Here is an 18,971-nt window from a genome sequence, read left to right as displayed (position 1 = left end):
ATAAAAAATATTTTCACTGCCCTAAAATCCCCTGTGCCCCTCCTCTTCATCCTGAGCCCCAGAACCCCTGTGCCCCTGGCAAGCACAGATCTTTTACTCTCCTTATAGTTTTACTTTTTCCAGAATTTCATACAGTTGGAATCATACAGTATGTAACCTTTTCAGACTAGGTTCTTTCACTAAGCAATATGCATTTAAGATTCCTCCATGTCTTTTTGTTATTTGATAACTCATTTATTTTTATCACTAATATTTCATTGTATGGATGTACCACAATTTGTTTATCCATTTACCTTTTAAAGCACATCTTGGTTGCTTCCAGTTTTTGGCAATTATGAATAAAGATGCTGTAAGCACGTATCCAAAAAATGAGTCTTCATGGATATAGAGAACAGACTGTGGTTGCCAAGGGGGAGGGGGTTGGGGGAGAGATGGAGTGGGAGGTTGAGGTTAGCAGATGTAAGCTGTTACATATAGAATGGATAAACAACAAGGTCCTACTGTATAGCACAGGGAACTATATTCAATATCCTATGATAAACCATAATGGAAAAGAATATTTTAAAAAGAATGTATATATATGTATAACTGAATCACTTTGCTGTACAGCAGAAATTAACACAACATTGTAAATCAACTACACTTCAATAAAATAAATAAATAAACAAAAATAAATGAGTCTTAAAAGTCAACAATAAGAAACCAAACAACCCGACTTAAAAATGGGCAAAAGAGCTGAACAGACACCTCACCAGAGAAGATCTACAGATGTCAAATAAGCATATGAAAAGATGTTAAACATCATATATCATTAAGGAATTTCAAATAAACATGAAATATCTCTTCATTTATTTAGACTACTTTGATTTCTTTCATCAACATTTTGTAGTTTACTTCATATACCTCTTCATATAGCTAAGTATTTTGTTAGATTTATTCCTAAGTACTTCTTTTTTTTTTTTTTTTTTTTTTTTGGTGCTAATGTAAATGGTGTTGTGTTTTTAATTTCAAATTCCACTTGTTCATTGTTGGTATATAGGAAAGCAATTGACTTTTGTATATTAATCATGTATCCTGCAACCTGGCTATAATTGCTCATTAGTTCCAGGAGGGCTTTTTGTCAGTCCTTTGGGATTTTCTGCATAGACAATCATGCCATCTGCAAAATGGGCAGAAGATCTGAACAAACACCTCACCAAAAAAGATTTTTTTTTCCTTCCCAATCTATATATCTTTTATTCTCTTTTCTTGCCTTGTTGCATTAGCTAGGACATACAGTACAATGTTGAAAATGAGTGGTGAAAGGGGACATCTTCACCTTATTCCTGATCTTAATTGGAAAGCTTCTAGTTTCTCACCATTAAATATGATGTTAGCTTTAGGGTTTTTATAGATGTACTTTATCAGGTTGAGGAAGTTCCCCTCCATCCCTAATTTGCCAAGAGTTGTTGTGGTGGTTTGTTGGTTTGTTAGTTTATCATGGATGGGTGTTTAATTTTGTCAAATGCTCTTTCTGCATCTACTGATATGATAATGCGATTTCTCTTCTCTACGCTGTTGATGTGAGGGATTACATTAATTGATTTCTAAATGTTGAACCAGCCTTGCATACCTAGAATAAATCCCACTTGACTGTGGTGTATACCTCTTTTTATACATTACTGGATTCAATTTGCTAATATTTTGTTGAGGATTTTGCATCTATGTTCATGAGAGGTATTGGCCTGCAATTTTCCTGTTTTGTAATATCTTTATCTGGTTTTGCTATTAGAATAAGTTTGGCCTCACAGAATGAGCTGGGAAGTGTTCTCTCTTCTTCTATTTTCTGGAAGAGATTATAGAGAACTGGTATCATTCTTTCCTTAATGTTTGATAGAATTTACCAGTGAACCCATCCAGGCCTGGTGCTTTCCACTTTGGAAGGTTATTCATTATTGATTCAAATTCTTTACCAGATATGAGTCTATTCAGAGTAATTATTTCTCCTTGCGTGAGTTTCAGTAGATTGTGTCTTTCAAGGAAATAGTCCACTTCATTAAGTTATAAAATCTGTGGGCATAGAATTATTCATAATATTCCTTTATTATCCCTTCAGTGTCCATGAGATCAGTAGTGATGCCATCGCTTTCATTTCTGATTTTAGTAATTTGTATCTTCTCTCTTTTTTTCTTGGTTATCCTGCTAGAGGTTTGTCAATTTTATTGATCTTTACAAAAAAAAAAAAAAAAAAATTTTTTTATTTATTTCTTTTTTTTTTTTTTTTTTTTTTTTTTTTTTTCTTAAGTTTTTTAATTTTTTTGTTTTTTTAAAAAAAAAAAAAAAAAAAAAGCTCTTTATTTAGCTGATTTTCTCTGTTGTTTTCCTGCTTTTTATTTCATTCATTGCTTCTTTTCTTCTGCTGTGGTAGGCTTATATTGCTCCTCTTTCTCTAGTTTCATAAGGTGGAAGCTTAGATCTTCTTTTCAAATGTGTGCCTTCAATGCCATAAATTTCCCTCCAAGCACTGCTTTCACTGCATCTTGCAAATTTTCACAGGTTGTATTTTCATTTTCATTTAGCTCAAGATAAATTTTTATTTCCCATGAGACTTCCTCCTTGGCCCATCTGTTATTTAGAAGTGTGTTGTTTAATCTCCAAATATTTGGGGATTTTCCAGCTGTCTTTCTGGTATTGGTTTCTAGCCTAATTCCGTTGTGGTCTGAAAACGTACTTTACATAATTTCTATTCTTTTAAATTTGTTGAGGTATATTTCGTGGCCTGGAACGTGGTCTGCTTGGTGAACGTTCCATGTGAGCTTGAGAAGGATGTGTGTTGTTGTGGGATGAAGTTGCGTGGTTGCAAGTTAGATCCAGATGACGATAGTGCTATTCAGTTCAACTTCATTCTTACTAATTTTCTGCCTGGTGGATCTGCCCATTACTGAGAGAGGGCTGTTGAGGTCTCCAGCTACCATGATGGATTCATCTGCTTCTCCTTGCAGTTCTATCGGTTTTTGCCTCCCGTACTTTGATGCTCTATTGTTGGGCACATACAATGAAGGATTGTTATGTCTGCTTGGAGAATCGACCCCTTTATCACTATGTATCGCCTCTCTTTATCCCTGATAACTTTCCTTCCTCTGAAGTTGGCTCTGCCTGAAATTAATATAGCTACTCCCACTTTCTTCTTGTGTTTCAGTATTTTAAGTGCCAGAGCGTTTGGTAGGAATTTGAAAGGCACAGTCATTTGAATCAGGTAAACCTGGGAACAAGCCAAGCGAGTCAAACTGGCTGACTGTGGGCACACTTAAGCATTCTATGCCTCAGTTTCCTCATCTAAAAACTGAGTAACTATCGGACCTACTGTACAGCACAGGGAACTATATTCAATATCTTGTAGTAACCTGTAATGGAAAAGAATCTGAAAAAGAATAGATATTATATATACGTATAACTGGATCACTTTGCTGTACACCTGAAACTAACACAACATTGTAAATCAACTATACTTCAATAAAAAATTAAAATTTTTTTAAATGAGGAAGTCTCCCTTTGAATTATGGTGAAGATGAAATGGGATAATGCAGTAAAGCACTTAGCAAATTTCCTGGCATTTGTGTAATTGCACATAATGTGTAATTAATATATTCTACTAATATATGCAGTTATATTATTATCTATTCATATAATATAAGCTATTATATTATTAATATAAGCTATTGGTTATAGTTATATTGTGGGACGTTAGTATAGATTTCTAAGTCCAAGTGCACTCTATGAAAGTTGGATGAGGCACTCTGAGAAGAGTAACTAGAAAATAACTGAAAAGTCTCAGGCTGGGGTGGATGGCTCATAGGCAGTGTCCTGAGAAGACAGAAGACTTCACACGTGCCCTGCAGCCCATAGTACAGGGCGCCGGGGCCAGGGGGAATGTGATATTTCCTCCCTGGTACCGAGTTTTGCTCATTCTTCTTACTAAAGTGGTTACACAAGAGGTTTCTGACTCCACTGACAATTCACTGTCTGGGGTCTCTCTCTTTTGGGGGAAATGTGGTCACACTAGGGCCCCTATTGAAAAATAGATCATCTTTGGTTAGATAAATTCTGATAAGCTTTTAAGAAGCAACAGTAATAATTAATCACATGGGAAAACCCTTCATTGTACACCAAGGCTTTTAAAAGGTAGTTATAAAACTATGTTTTGTGGTGTGAGCTCAACTGTGTTTAAACTTTTTAAAAAGATTGTAAGCACAGAAAAAAGACTGGAAGGATGTGAACCATCGTGTTCACAGTGCCTGCCTCTGGGGGAGGGGAGTCTAAGTGATTTTAATGTCTTCTTTGTGTTCTTCTCTAGTTCTCATTTTCTGCATTATTACAAAAAAAAATGTTATTTTAAAAATGAATAGAACAAACAAATGAAAACAACAGTTATTACAAAACCTCCCCTTAACTTTAACACTTGCAGTAAATGGACAGTTGTCACTTGCCAACTGACCCTTCTGGTTTGTGTTGGGCCATTTCTGCTGTCTTGCCATTCAGGACAACCAAAAGGATACTTGCATGGGATCAGAGAACTATAAAGTGGCCAATTCCCCCCGAGTTCCCTCTTACCTCTGTGTTGCCTGGCGCCCTACCCCAAAACTGGGCATCTGTTCTGGGTCTGCTGTCAGGGTCTGGTGACCCTCCACTCACTAGCTGTGTGGCCTTAGGCAAGTCACTTAACCTCTCTGACCCTCAGCATCCTCCCCTTAAAATGAGGATTGCAGTGACCATCCAGCCAGATGAAGTGGTTAGCACATTGGGGCACCCAGTGTCAGTGGCACTAGTAAACATTAGGGCCCCCCTTGTTATTCCTGTTTTCCTGGCTCTGACTGTCCCCCTTCTCCATTTCAGTCTGCAGACATCGACAACCATCACGCGCTCATTGAATATAATGAGGCCGAGAGCAGCTTTGTTCTCCAGGACTTCAATTCCCGCAACGGCACATTCGTCAACGGGTGCCACATTCAGAACGTGGCTGTGAAGCTCTTACCCGGAGACATCCTGAGGTTTGGGTCCGGAGGGCTGACCTATGAACTGGTCATCGAAAACCCAGCCTCGGTGAGTCCAGGCCCCAGCGGGGAGGGGGTGGGGTGCAGAGGCGCCGTGTTGTATCACCTTCCGTGCAGCCTAGGGCTCAGATACGGCCACAGGTGGAGTTCGTCTGGAGCGCGTCACTCTGCTTTCGCGATTCCGCGAAGTTCAGACCCATCTCGTGGGTGCCGGGGGAGAGCGAGTCCTCGCGCCCTCTTCTGGGCATTTCGTGGAATTACATGCAAGAGTTGCCTAGCGACCAGCCCGGAGCGAGAGCATTTTCCTGAAAAGTGAAGCTTGGCGAGGGGAGGTGGAAAGCAGATGTGTGCTTTTGAAGATGCAGAGATGGATGCTTCCCTTTTAGGCAGATCAGTGCTCTACAACTTCCTAGCTTTGCGACCTCGGCCAGGGTACTCTGCATGCCTGGGTCTGGGTCTTCTCAGCGGTGCAGGGCGTTGAGAGAGTATCTATGTGTAAAAAGTCAAAGTCTCTGGCGGGAGTAGACGCTCAAGGCCTGACAGCTGTTATCACACCGGATCAGAAAGGTTCCCGGGATCAGGACCTAAAGTATGGCCCCAGGTTAAGCGGAACGTAACCCAAAACTCGCCCAGCAAAGCTCAGTCACAAGAAGTGTCTGGTTCAGTAGGGAGGAAGGATGGGGGCTGGTTAGCGACACAGTCCTGGGTCAGAACCCCAGCTCTGCCACTGGCCTACTCGGTGTGCTCTTGCACAAACCATCGGACCCCTCGGAACCTCGGTTTCCTCATCTACAAAATGGGGCCAACGACAGCAATGACCTTGCAGGCTTATCTCGAGGGCTAAATGAGATGGTTATAATTGTAAAACTCCCAGAATAATGCCCATTCGTGGTGAGCACGCAATTAATACCTGTCATGTGTGTCCCAGAGAGACGGTGTGTTAACCTCACTCGCCAGCACCGAGAACGCTGCATGGACTGAGACCTCCGAGGCTTCAAATCCTTTCTGGGACGAGGCTGGGTATAAATGAACAAAGTTTAGAGAATCTAGACAGAATCCTGGGTTGTGGGTCCCCTAGGCAGCCCTAAATACTCACTCAGAGAAGACCGGCAGCATCCCTCAGGCTGCAGGGCCCGTGACGCCGCATCCACCATGTTTGGCTTTGAAAATCTGGGGCAGTTTTCTCCTGCGGCTGCTCAGACCCCTTTTCCTCCTTGGACCAACATTAAAGTGTGCTCACTCGTGGGATGCACTGGGGTCCACTGGCCGCCCTGAGGAGGGGCTCCTGACCCAGCAGGTGTTGACCTGATCAGGGACTCTCAACCTGGGTTCTAAGGATCCCCCTCGTCAGAACCACGTGGGGAGCAAACCAACAGTGCAGGTCTGGGCTTCACCCCAGGCCTGAGGACTCATAGTTAGGATTCCCAGATGAAATACAGGACACCCAGTTAAATCTGAATTTCAGAGAAGCAACAAATAATTTTTAGGTACCGGTGTGGCCCAAATATTGCAAGGAACCACTTATGCTAAAAAAATTATTTGGTGTTTATCTGAAATTCAGATTTAACTGACACCCTATAGTTCATTATGTATTTATTTATTCATTTATTTATTTATGCGAAATCTGGCAACCATACACATCCTCCCTGGGAGAGGGGCCTGGGAATATGCATTCTCACAAGCTCCCTGATGATTCTGATTCCCAATAGTAGGGAAACCCAAATTTAGAATCGTTTGTATGGAACACTTACAGAATTTTTTAGGGATCAAAGAAAAGGGGATTTCAAACTCCCAAGCCTGAAAATCCAAGTTCGCAAAGTTTGATTCAATGTGCCCCAACATGTCTGATTACAAGAATTTTTCAGGAGTGTTCAGTAAAATTACAGGTTCCCAGGCCCCCTCCCTGGGAAGTTCTGACTTTGTGGCTTTGCCCGTGGGGGGAAGAAGAGGGGGAGCAGCAAACAATATCTGCATTTTTTTCTTTTTTTTTTTCCTACAAAGATAGTTATTGAAATATTATTTATAGGGGCATAACATTTGAAACCTAAATTTTCATCAAAAGGGGGCATTGTTAATAAATTATAAGGAGTTCGTTTATATATGGAATACTGTTCTGCCTTTTGAAAACACAGCTTTATTGAGATATAGTTGACATGCAATAAATGGCACAGGTTTAAAGTCTGTAAGTGGATGGGCTTTGACATATGTGTACACCTGGAAAGCCATAGCCACAATCAAGACAGTGAACAGCTCCTTCATCCTCCAAAGTCTCCGATCACAGCACGTGTTGTTTGCTTGCTTGCTCTTAACAGCTTCACTGAAGCACAATTTACATAACAGAAACTTCACCCATTTTAAGTGTCAATTCAGTCAATCTTAATACACTTATGGAGCTGTGCAGCCAACACCACAACCTGCTTTCAGAACATTTTCATCCATTTCTATCACCCCAGACCTCGGAGAAACCTTGGAGGTACTTCACTTGGGGGTTTGTTTTTAACTTTTCATTTTCAAAATTGTGGTAAAATACACATAAAATGTACCATCTTAACCACGTTCAAGTGTACAGTTCACAGTGGCATTAAATCTATTCACGCTGTCGTGCAGCCGTCACCCCCATCCATCTCCAGAACTTTGTTCATCTTCCCAAACTGAAACTCTGTGCCCATCAGATGAAACCCCCTGCTTCCTTCCTCCCCTCCCACCGTGCTTTCTGTGTCTGTGAATTTGACTATTCTAGGTGCCTCCTATAAATGGAATCTTACATTGTTTGTCCTTTTGTGACCATCTTATGTCACTTAGTATGATGTCCTCATGGTTCATTCCAGCTGCATAATATTTCATTGTATGGATTTTGTTTATCTGTTTATCTGTTCATCCATCCATGGCCACTTGGGTTGCTTCCACCTTTTGGCCATTTTGAGTAAGTTTGTCATGAACATGGGTGTACAGATATGGAATGGGGACTTTATTTGACAAGGTGCTTCTTATATAATTGTGGGAAACAGTGCTGACGACCTCTAACCTTGAGTAGATAAGACGGAAGAAGATGCTTTGTAAGAGCAGCAGGAGGAATCACTGACGTGAACAGCTAAGCGATTCACCTGCTTTCCCTTATCTCACGTTCACAGCAACCTGTGAGATGGGTTCTCCCGTGATCCCCATTTTACAGACAAGGAATCCGAAACTCAGAGAAGTTAAGTAATTTCCCCAGGGCCACACAGCTAGTCAGTGCAAATTAAACATGATCCCCACTTGCGGAAAAAGGAGGGGAGAAAACCATTTAGCCTGATGCTAGCTGGAGCAGTAGCCTTGACTGGTTTTCACACAGAGGAAAGCATACTCTCACGGTCACTCGAATATACACGGATTTTTTCAATTCTTATTCAATACACGCACTTGCACGTTGCTTCATTCCTCGGGTGACTGCAGGCAGCTGCACAAGTGTTGCCCTGGCCTGGGCCCAGGGCACTTTGCAGGACTCTCCCCAACCCCATCTTCTCAAAAGTGCTCTCTGCCGGGGCATCCCCAGCTTGAGAAGCTTCCATCCGTGACGCTCTTATTCATGGAGGGGCCCTTTGCAGGGCCCGCGTGAGGGCGGCCTGTGGACTGACTGACACGTTGCTACAAATTCCACTTCCTGATGACCCCAACCTGCTGGCTGTTTAAAAGAAGAGAAAGAGGGCTTCCCTGGTGGCGCAGTGGTTGAGAGTCCGCCTGCCGATGCAGGGGACACGGGTTCGTGCCCCGGTCCGGGAAGATCCCACATGCCGCGGGGCGGCTGCGACCGTGAGCCATGGCCGCTGAGCCTGCGCGTCCGGAGCCTGTGCTCCGCAACGGGAGATGCCGCAACAGTGAGAGGCCCGCGTACGGCACAAAAAAAAAAAAGAAGAAGAGAAAGAAAGAGGGGAAAAAGGGAGAGGTATTGAAGAGCATCTCTCATCAAATATTTTGAAGCCCAGTTTTTCTAAGAAATTCGTGGCTGTCTTGCTTCTGGCATGTTCTTGTTTCCAATTGATTTTGGGGTCCCTGGTGAGGGCGCTGTGTTTCCTCCTTGGGTGGAGTTTCCACGGGGGACTGCCCTGCTCTCATACAGGTTAAGTATGATGAGAGCTTAACCGACAAAGAGTTCCCAAATGAAAGCACTTATTTCAGGTTTTGTGGTGACCATAACCAATAGAGGAGGGTGTGACAGCATTTTATTGGGGGATGGGGGTGAGGTGCGGGGCGGTTAGGAATCCAGATGTGTTCGCAGGTGTCACAGTGGTTAGAGCACGTGCCCTGAGGTCAGGCTGACTCCAGCGCCGTCCCAGCCCTGCTCTTGTACTGGCTTTTATATTGGACGTGCACAAATCATCTGCCTCTCAGAGCCTCGGTCCCTACTCCTGTAACGATAGTTCCTACCACCTTGAGTGACCGTGGTATTCAGTGGGCAAAGTACGTAAATTGCTTAGTCCAGCGTCTGGCACCTAATAAGCACATGATAACCCTCAGCTTTAGAGTCAAGCAGACCGGCATGGAGCAGCCAGGATGCCTCCTTTTTACGTGTCCTTCTGGACAGGGGAATCTCCCCAGACCTGCCCCCACTAGCACATAAATACATTTACAGATAAATTACCCATAGAACAACATACAAGATGGAAAAATATAAAGAAAAACTCTTGTTTGACAAAGTACACTGGCAGCCAGGATGTGCCCAGGACCATACTTTGTAAGTCATAGGTCTCTCATCAAAGTATTAGCTAGGGCTGCCATATTGCACAACTCCAGGGTCACCATTCACAACGTGGTCCATGTGGATGGTGCCCACTGAAGCTATGCAGGACATAACCCGCAGGGCCGTTTGCAATGCCCTGAAGCAGCCGTTGATTAATACCATAGAGTCTTGGCACCAGGCGTGGGAAATTGAAGTCATAAGGTCAGGTGTGCCTGCCGTATCGTGGGTTTTGTTTGTTGTTGCCTTTATTCGTGCTTTCTGAGCTCTGGGAAAGGAGGTGTAGAAACAAGCTGTGCTAGTCACAGAGGCGCCATTCTTACAAGGCAGCTGAGTAAGGAAACCCACGTCACCCATATGTATAAATCATGTCTTTCTCTGTTCTGAAATACGGCAAAACTGAGGGAAATGGCCAGAATGAAAAAGGAAGCCAGGCGCCACAAATGACGTGCCGAGTTGCTCCATGAGGGGGTTGACAGCTCCTTGGCAGCAGCCCCCATCCCCATGATAGCCTGTGTCTGGCCTTCCCTGTAGCCTGCTCTGCCCTGTTCCCAGTCCAGCCAGACTCTCCCATGTGTCTCCTGGGTACTGTCTTCTGTCCCTGCAATGTCATGACGTCCTGTCTTGCGAGAAGAGCGCCCTCTGTCGGCCAATATTCCTTGCTGCTTTAATGGGGAAGCTCTGCAGAACACGATCGAGAAAGCAAGGGCTTTGGAGTTTGATGGACCCAAGTTGAAATGCCAGCTGCAACTGACTTTACCTTTCTGAGCTTCAATTTCCAATTTTTGCCAAGGAGCTACTCGTTAATCCCAGGTCCCCTTTCCCCCTTCAGTTTTTTTTATAGAGGTCCCTGGGACCACCCCTATCATGGCACAAACTGAGGCTCAGAGAGTTTCAGCGACTTCCCCAAGGTTAGGCATCAGTCATATAGATCCAGAGCCAGGATTAAAAGCCAGCTCTCCTGAGTCCCTTGGAGGCTTTTCCTAATAGCACGAAGCATCGTGGGGCCGTGAGAGCCCAGGCAGGTCCTTCACTGCCCAGCGGTTAAGGAAGGTCTTGCAATTCCCAGTCCAACCTGCAATTTCACACGCTGACAGGGGATGATTCATTATGTGGGTAAAAACGAAAGCCACTGGTAACAGAAGAAAATGCATTTTCAGTTGTCTGGCTTCCTTGCTCGTTTGGTTGGCTCCACTAACTTTTCTTTCAGCTGCACCAACGCAGGATCTTAGTTCCTCAACCGGGGATCAAACCTGCACCCCCTGCATTGGAAGCGTGGAGTCTTAACCACTGGACGGCCAGGGAAGTCCCTGGCTCCACTAACTTTTTTTTCTTTAATTATTTTATTTATTTTATTTATTCATTTTTGGCTGCGTTGGGTCTTCGTTGATGCACGCGGGCTTTCTCTAGTTGCGGCGAGCGGGGGCTACTCTTCATTGCAGTGCGCGGGGTTCTCGTTGCGGTGGCTTCTCTTGTTGCAGAGCACGGGCTCTAGGCGCGTGGGCTTCAGTAGTTGTGGCACACGGGCTCAGTAGTTGTGGCTCGCGGGCTCTAGAGCACAGGCTCAGTAGTTGTGGTCCATGGGCTTAGTTGCTCTGCGGCATGTGGGATCTTCCTGGACCAGGGCTCGAATCTCTGTCCCCTGCATTGGCAGGCGGATTCTTAACCACTGCGCCACCAGGGAAGTCCATCCACTAACTTTTCACCAGGGGTATTGCTACCATTCCTGGACAAATTCTGTTGCCCCCTTTCTTCTTCTTTTTTGATGATGATGATAATACCTGATGGCTAATGTCTTATGCTCATTTATTATGGACCAGGAAGTGTTCCAAGCATTTCATGTACACTATCTCACTCACTTCTCACAGACTAAGAAGTGGCTGTTATTATCCCTATTTTTTACAGACAAGGCACAAAAATAACACACTCATCAGGGTCACAGAGGAGGAGCAGAGCAGGGAGCTGGACCAGATTCTGTGTAATGCCAAATCCCAAGTTCTTAACCAGAGGTTGGCAAACTATGGCCCAGGGCCAAATGCAGGCCATCTCCTGTTTTTGTAAAGTTTCATGGGAACACAGCCATCCATTCATTTCAGTATTGCCTATGTTGTCTGCTACAACGGCAGAGTTAGCTGGGCAGATCATATGGCACTCAGGGCTGGAAATATTTACTGTCTGGCTCTACAGAAAACGTTTACCAGCCTCTGCTTGTAACACTATGCTGTACTGCCTCTTTCATTTTACTTGGTTTCTGAAAGAAGAATTTAAAATAGAGGGGGGAGCTGGGGAGAAAGAACTCACTCAGATTGAGCCTTACTGTGTGCCGGGAAATGTGCTGGTTAATAGCTTAAGTTTACTGAGGAATAAGAAAAAACAGACAAGCTGGAAAAATACATTTTGAACAGTCTTTTCAACACCTCTTTAAAAAAGAGCTGGAAATATGTGGTTCTAAATATACATACACATATATATGCATTTGCATATATAGTAATAATATAATTACATTGACATGTATCTGATAAACATACTAGACATTAACACATTATATACAACAGATGCATATTATAAATGTTACCTGTTTCTTCAACTGGAAAGTTTTCTTTTAAAACTGTGGAATGTTGGGAATTCCCTGGTGGTCCAGTGATTAGGACTCAGTGCTCTCACTGCTGAGGGCCTGGGTTCAATTCCTGGTCAGGTAACTAAGATCCCACAAGTGCACGGCGAGGCCAAAAAACTAAATAAATAAAACTATGGAATGTCTTCCCTGGGTCACTTTTGAAGCAGAAATTTGGGGTTTGTAGCCTGAAGCCTGCTGTAGCTGGAGAACTATTTGTCTGTCAGAGTCTCTCTAAGCAGCGCTTTACTACTTGTCTTATGATCGGTTCCTTGGTCTGAAATCATTCTTCTCTGGAGACGCTGCTTCACTTTTACACGTTTAAAGGTACATTTGGTGCGTGATTACAGTCTGGTGGGTTTTATCTGCGCATGTCATTACCTTTAAAACAACTTTCATTCCGAGTACATAGTGAGGCTTACGCTGAAGTCTCCATAAGCATGCTGTCCAGGAAATCTTATCGTTTGCAAGTGTCAGAAAACCAACTAAAACTAGCCTAGGCAAAAAAAAAAAAAAAAAAAAAAAAAGCTCATGTAACTGAAAAGGCCAAACGCTGCAGCGTAGGCCCAGCTGGATCCAGGCGCCCAAATCATGGTCAGGAATCTGACTCTTTCTTCCCTGTTAGCCTCACAATCTCAGACAGACTCTTGCCTCACCTGTAGGAAAGTGGCCCCCAGCAGCCCCGGTACCCTACAAAGTAGCCGTTCCAGGGAGAGAGCCAGCATCTTCATTGGCAGTGGCTTGGATCATGGGGCTTCCCCTGAACCAATCACTGAGGCCAGGGGCAAGGAGTATGCTCTGATTGGCCAGGCCTGGGTTATGGGCTCACCCCTGGAGTGGGAGGGTCAGAGTTATATGGACTCGGGATTGTCAGGGAAAGGGTGTCTTCCCCGCAAAAAATTAAGGTGCCCGTCCAGAAGATGGAAAAAAGTAGATGCGGGGTAGGCAAAAACAAAGAAGATGTCCATGACATTAGGAAGCATTCCTATTGCCTAAGTGGAACCTTCCTAACGGGATTTGCCACTAGGGATCTGGGGGGAGGAAAATGACGAATAATCCACTTTTCCATTGGAAAAGTCCCAGGCCAGTCTCCAAGGAAGCAGAGTTGCTCATTTCTCTCCTCTGGTGAACAGGTGTGATGAGAAGCTCAGAGTTGGGGCCTTAGTTGTCCATGCCCAAGAAGGGTGGCGTTTCCACGTTCCTGGGACCTCTGAATAGGGCCCGTTCTTGAGGAAGATGTGGCTTTACTGTACCCGGGGTTGAGAAGCCGGCAACTGAGTGAATGACCAGAGACCATGGTGCCCTTCACAACAAAGCCTCTTTCTGGTCAAGCTCTGTCATCTCCTACCTGACCTTGTAGGATTTCCTCTACCCTGTGCTCTTACAGGTCCCGTGGGGACCTACTGATGTGATGAGAAATCCTGAGGCTGGGCGTTTTATATCAAAGGCGATTTCCCGAGACCAGTGAAGTGGAGGGCATGGGGCAGCAGACAGCCTCAGGCTCGGCATCTGCAGCAAAAACTCACACAAAAGGACCCCTGAGGCTGTGTTGTCACCAGATGTCTACAGACGATGCAGATGACATCAGGGGAGGTGGAGATGGGAGCACGGGCTGAACCCTTAGCATCCTGCTGAGACAGAACCCAGACCCGGCCAGGAACCGGGCCGCTTCCTGCTTCCTCTGGCAGACCACACCCTTTGTTACCAAACCAGAACCACATTGCTCCTTCTCTTAACTTAGTTGATGATCATTCATTCATTCATTCATTCATTCCATCTCACAATCTGGCAAGACCGAATTGGAGTAGGCCAAGTCTAGGAGTAGCAAAAGCTATTTGCAAAAATCCGGCTGTTTTCTCATTAGATTCTATTTCCCATTTTATGGACTGACCAGGAAGCTGATTAGAACTTGAAAGGAAAGGAAAAACCGTAAGATTGAAGATTTACAAGAAAATGGGGGCTGGGAAAAACCCAAACAAATGACTTTTCTGAACAGCTCAAAGGGACTTAATTCTTTTAAGTTCCAAAACCTAAAAATAATGTATAACTTGGCGGTTCTGTGTTCTAAATGTATAATCCTGATTTCTCACACTGAAACCCCGTACATAATTTACCCTTTTCTCTGAGTTACGGTGACACCCCAGGAGCTGTTGAGATAAAGGCCATTTGTCCTGGCACCAAGTAGCCCCCTCTCCTAGCTTCTGAGATCTACTGGCCATGTTTTATAGTCTCCATTCTGTCTTTCCAGGTCCATGGCTCCTCCATGCTGCGGTCCGTGTGCCTACTTGGCACCATCACCCCTACCCCCCAGGCCCTTCCAGACCTCCACATCTATGTATGTTAAATTCTTCTGTATAGAAGATGGTCTCTTCTCCCTCCTTTATGTATTTACTCCCTAATGTATCTATGTCAGTATGGACTCATGTATACTTATTTTACACTTTGAGCTATAATCCAACACTCATTAACTATTTCATCGCTCAAATTCTTCCAGCCTTGGCCACTGGGAGCTCTTTCAGGTTGGTTGCTGTGTCCTTGAGCATCTCCCCACCTTTTCGTTTTGGGCACTTCCTTACTCTCCGCTGTTACAAGATGCGCCAGGCTTAGCATGTATTTTCCCCATCCCAGCCCCAGAATCAAAGTCCTTTTTATTTCCACTCCGTTTGCCAACTGTTCAGCTCAGTCAGCGAACACCTACCATGAGTAGCAGGCACTCTGCTGGGCGCCAGCACAGCCAGTGATTGGCTGGTAAGTATTTAATGACCAGCTCTCTGGAACAAAGTACATGCATGCATAGCATAAGGTTTACTGATATAAAGAATGTGTAGCGGGCTTCCCCGGTGGCACAGTGGTTAAGAATCCGCCTGCCAATGCAGGGGTCACAGGTTCAAACCCTGGTCTGGGAAGATCCCACATGCTGAAGAACAACTAAGCCTGAGCGCCACAACTACTGAGCCTGCGCTCTAGAATCCGCGCCACAACTACTGAGCCCGCGTGCCTAGAGCCGGTGCTCCCCAACAACAGAAGCCACCGCGATAAGACTGCGCGCCGCAATGAAGAGTAGCCCCCCGCTCACTGCAACTAGAGGAAAGCCCGTACGCAGCAACGAAGACCCAACGCGGCCAAAAATAAATAAATAAATTTAAAAAAAAAAAAAAAAAAGAATGTGTAGCCCAGTCTTTCCACATAACAAGAAATACAGTACTCTTTCTTGCAAATTCTATATAGCCAGCTGAGTCTCACAGAATGCTTTCATTGACTTTAGCTGAACTCTTGTATCCACAGCCAATTTCTCATTGCAGTTGACAAATGAGAGAGTTCCCGACCTGAGCGCTGGTGGATATTTGGGGATATTTTGTATTTATGAATAATACAAGTGAAAAAAGAAAGACATTAGAAGAACATCACACATTCATCAGTGACATGAGTGACTTTTTTGCTGCATCAGATAATAATTTTCAAATACTGGAAGAACGTTTCCCCAATTTTTTGTTCTATTCATAACATAATGGCTAAGACACAACATGCTTTTGTATAATCTGCATTGTTAACGTTTTCTCCATTACCGTCTTAAGTCTAGGCCATCAACAAAACAAACAAACCAAAAAAAATCAAGCTCTACATGAACCACCATTATTAAACCTATTTGTAAAAGTTTCTAAAAATCAAGCCCTCATTTATAACATTTCCTGATTTCTATGGTGTAATACGCCCTCCCGGTCAATTTCAAGCTCCCAATGACACGTCCCTGAATACAGAGATGGAAAGAGAGGTGTGGTGACACATCACTATGGAGCATTTCCAACAGACACATATAGTAGAGCGAAATAACCTCAAGAGCATAGGTAATAATAAAATAGAGTAAAATAATTAGGAAGGGGTGAGTTAAGTTTGTATCGCCTTTGTTTCTGATATAATTTAATTGTAAATTTATGTAAGTTAATTCTTATTAATAGCTGTGTTTATCAACCAGTTGGCAAAATTCCTGGTCATTTAACAATTGGTTCTCTGGGCGGGTACCAGCTGGCCCCAGCACTCCTCTGGTACAGCAGTGAACATACCACAGGTCTTCCCGGATGGAGGCTGGGGTCCTCTGAGCTGCTTCCAGGGCATGGCATGTACCAGATGAATAACACATCCATAAGACAGTTGTCAGTGTTCCTAGAAAATCCCATTTCTAAGTAGCCCATGCGATGTCTTGTGGTTTTTCACACCATCTAATGCTCATTTCCTTTTTTTAACTTGGAAAATATCCTATCATTCACTAACCAACCATCTAAGATCTGTTTGTGAGTATGGAAAGCAGGTAATAAATCATGACTTCGAGTAACCTAGAAGTCCTAAGAGCACAGGTATTGGAGTCAAATAGTGTCACCGCTTCCTGGCTGTGAGACCTTGGGCAAGTCATTTAACCTCTCTGAGCTTCAGTTTCTTAATCCACATAATGAGGGATAAAATGCCTCCTCCAAGATTATTCTGGAGATCAGATGAGACCACATGCGTTAAGTGCCCAGCAGAGTCTGTGGCACATCTGTGGCTTCTCTACACAGTGGCTCATAGCCGTTGTATTGTCCACAATTACTTACAAATGGCAGAGCACATAACAAGCTCTCCAAGGGCAAGGTCTAAGTTCCCACCTTCTCTGCAGGCTCCAGGGCTTCCTGGCAGAATTCATGTGTACTGTAGGCACTCAATGTGCAAACTACCTTGAATTTTTTTTAGGGTCTCCCATTCAACCTACACTCTTTACAGGGTTAGAAGCAGATATTGGAGACATAACACAAAGAACAAGTAGATAATATGAAAAAAAAATGGATAGTGATTTCTTGAGTAAATCATTGACCCATGTTTATTAAAGCTAATATAAATTCAGCCGTGGATGTGGTCATGGTTAATCCAGGTGGTTGACAACCTGCTATTTTAAAGGTAGTATGGAAAAGAAATCAGGAGTATAACATATGCTACCTCAAAAACAAAACAAAAAACCCAACCATGGCAACATACCATATGGTCAGAGAACAGACACAAAGAAAGAGAAAAGGCATTAGCATGTATTTTTAAACTAAAGTTTCTAAAATCAGACTTGGGGACTTCCCTGGTGACACAGTGGATAAGAATCCACTTGCCAATGCAGGGGACACAGGTTCGAGCCCTGGTCCGGGAAGATCCCACATGTTGCGGAGCAACTAAGGCCGTGTGCCACAACTACTGAGCCTGCGCTCTAGAGCCCACGAGCCACAACTACTGAGCCCGCGTGCCCCAGCTACTGCAGCCCATGCGCCTAGAGCCCACACTCCGCAACAAGAGAAGCCACCGCAAGGAGAAGCCCACGCGCCACAACGAAGAGTAGCCCCCGCTCGCCGCAACTAAAGAAAGCCTGCACGTGGCAACAAAAACCCAACACAGCCAAAAATAAATAAAATTAAATCTAAAATAAATAAATAATGAAAACAGACTTGTCGATAACTGACCTTGACCCCATGCTTCCTGTACAGCCCAGAGCTGGCTTTTGATGTGAGTCTTTTTCTTATGTTTGCTTTTCTCCCTGCCTGTTTCGTTGTAGTTACCAGCAGCAATTTCTGAGAAAACCTTGACCTTCCCTGTGATAGAGCAAGCCGGCAAACTAGAGAAAACCAGCTTTAACCATCCGACTAAAGCTACCCTCAACCAACACACTTCGGAGAAAAAGAAAAACCCAAATTTCATTTTTTAATTTTTAAACCCGAAGAGCTTGGAGTCTCTGCTGCATTTACACATCTTTCACTCCTTCCCCCAGGGGCCCTATCGTTCGGGCCCTATGTGCGGCAAGCGACAGAAACCAGCTCTAGCCGGCCTCAGGGATAGAGCCCTGCAGGGTAGCACCCCAGCCAGGGCTCAAAACCAACTTCCTTATCTTCCCCATCATGTTCACAGCAGCACAGTTACAATAGCCAAGAGGTAGAAACCACCCAAGTGCCCATGACGCTTAATGGATAAACAGAATACACTCTAAACTGTATGATGGAATATTACTTAGCCTTAAAAATGAAGGAAATTCTGACATGTTACAACACGGATGAACCTTGAGGACATTATGCTAAGTGAAATACACCAGTCACAAAAAGACAAGTACCATGTGATTTCACTTAGCTGAGGTACTTGGTACTTAGAGTAGTCAAATTCATAGAGACAGAATGTTGGTCACCACGGGCTGGGTGGCGGAGGGAATGGGGAGTTGTTGTCTAATGGTAATAGAGTTTACATTTTGCAAGACGAAAAAGTTCTGGAGATCCATCTCACAGTAATGTGAATATACTTAACACCACTGAACTATATACTTTAAAATGGCTAAGATGATAAATTTTAGGTTGCAGGTTATTTACCACAATTTGAAAAATAAATAAACGGCTTCCCTCTCTCCATGTCTGGGCTCCGCTCCCTCATGCTGGCTGCATTCTGAAGTTCCACCAGGTCACTCCAGATCCTGGTGTCCAGCCAAGTCTTCTTGGGTCTCCTTGGCTCTGATTGGTTGACTTGCCCCACCACTGAACCAATCAATATGGCCAGGGAGTGTGATTGGCTGATTGCTTAGCCCCACCCACAGCAATGGGCCAACAGATTGGGAGGGAGATTC

General features: G+C 44.1%; 1 protein-coding gene across 1 annotated transcript in view; it reads left to right on the top strand.

Moving 5' to 3' along the window:
- Positions 1 to 18,971, top strand: part of FHAD1 (forkhead associated phosphopeptide binding domain 1) — a 132,794-nt gene that overhangs the window by 15,723 nt on the left and 98,100 nt on the right. Inside the window, exon 2 of the mRNA XM_027110100.1 lies at positions 4,873 to 5,079. Within this exon, the coding sequence (XP_026965901.1) occupies positions 4,873 to 5,079 (207 nt within the window). The remainder of the gene's footprint in view (positions 1 to 4,872; positions 5,080 to 18,971) is intronic.

This window comes from Aethalodelphis obliquidens, unplaced genomic scaffold (assembly GCF_003676395.1).
Source record: "Aethalodelphis obliquidens isolate GAN/ISIS:26980383/991018 unplaced genomic scaffold, ASM367639v1 scaffold9, whole genome shotgun sequence".
NCBI classification, from domain to species: domain Eukaryota; kingdom Metazoa; phylum Chordata; class Mammalia; order Artiodactyla; family Delphinidae; genus Aethalodelphis; species Aethalodelphis obliquidens.
Note: the sequence above shows the minus strand (reverse complement) of the source record. Positions and strands in the feature narration are given on the sequence as shown.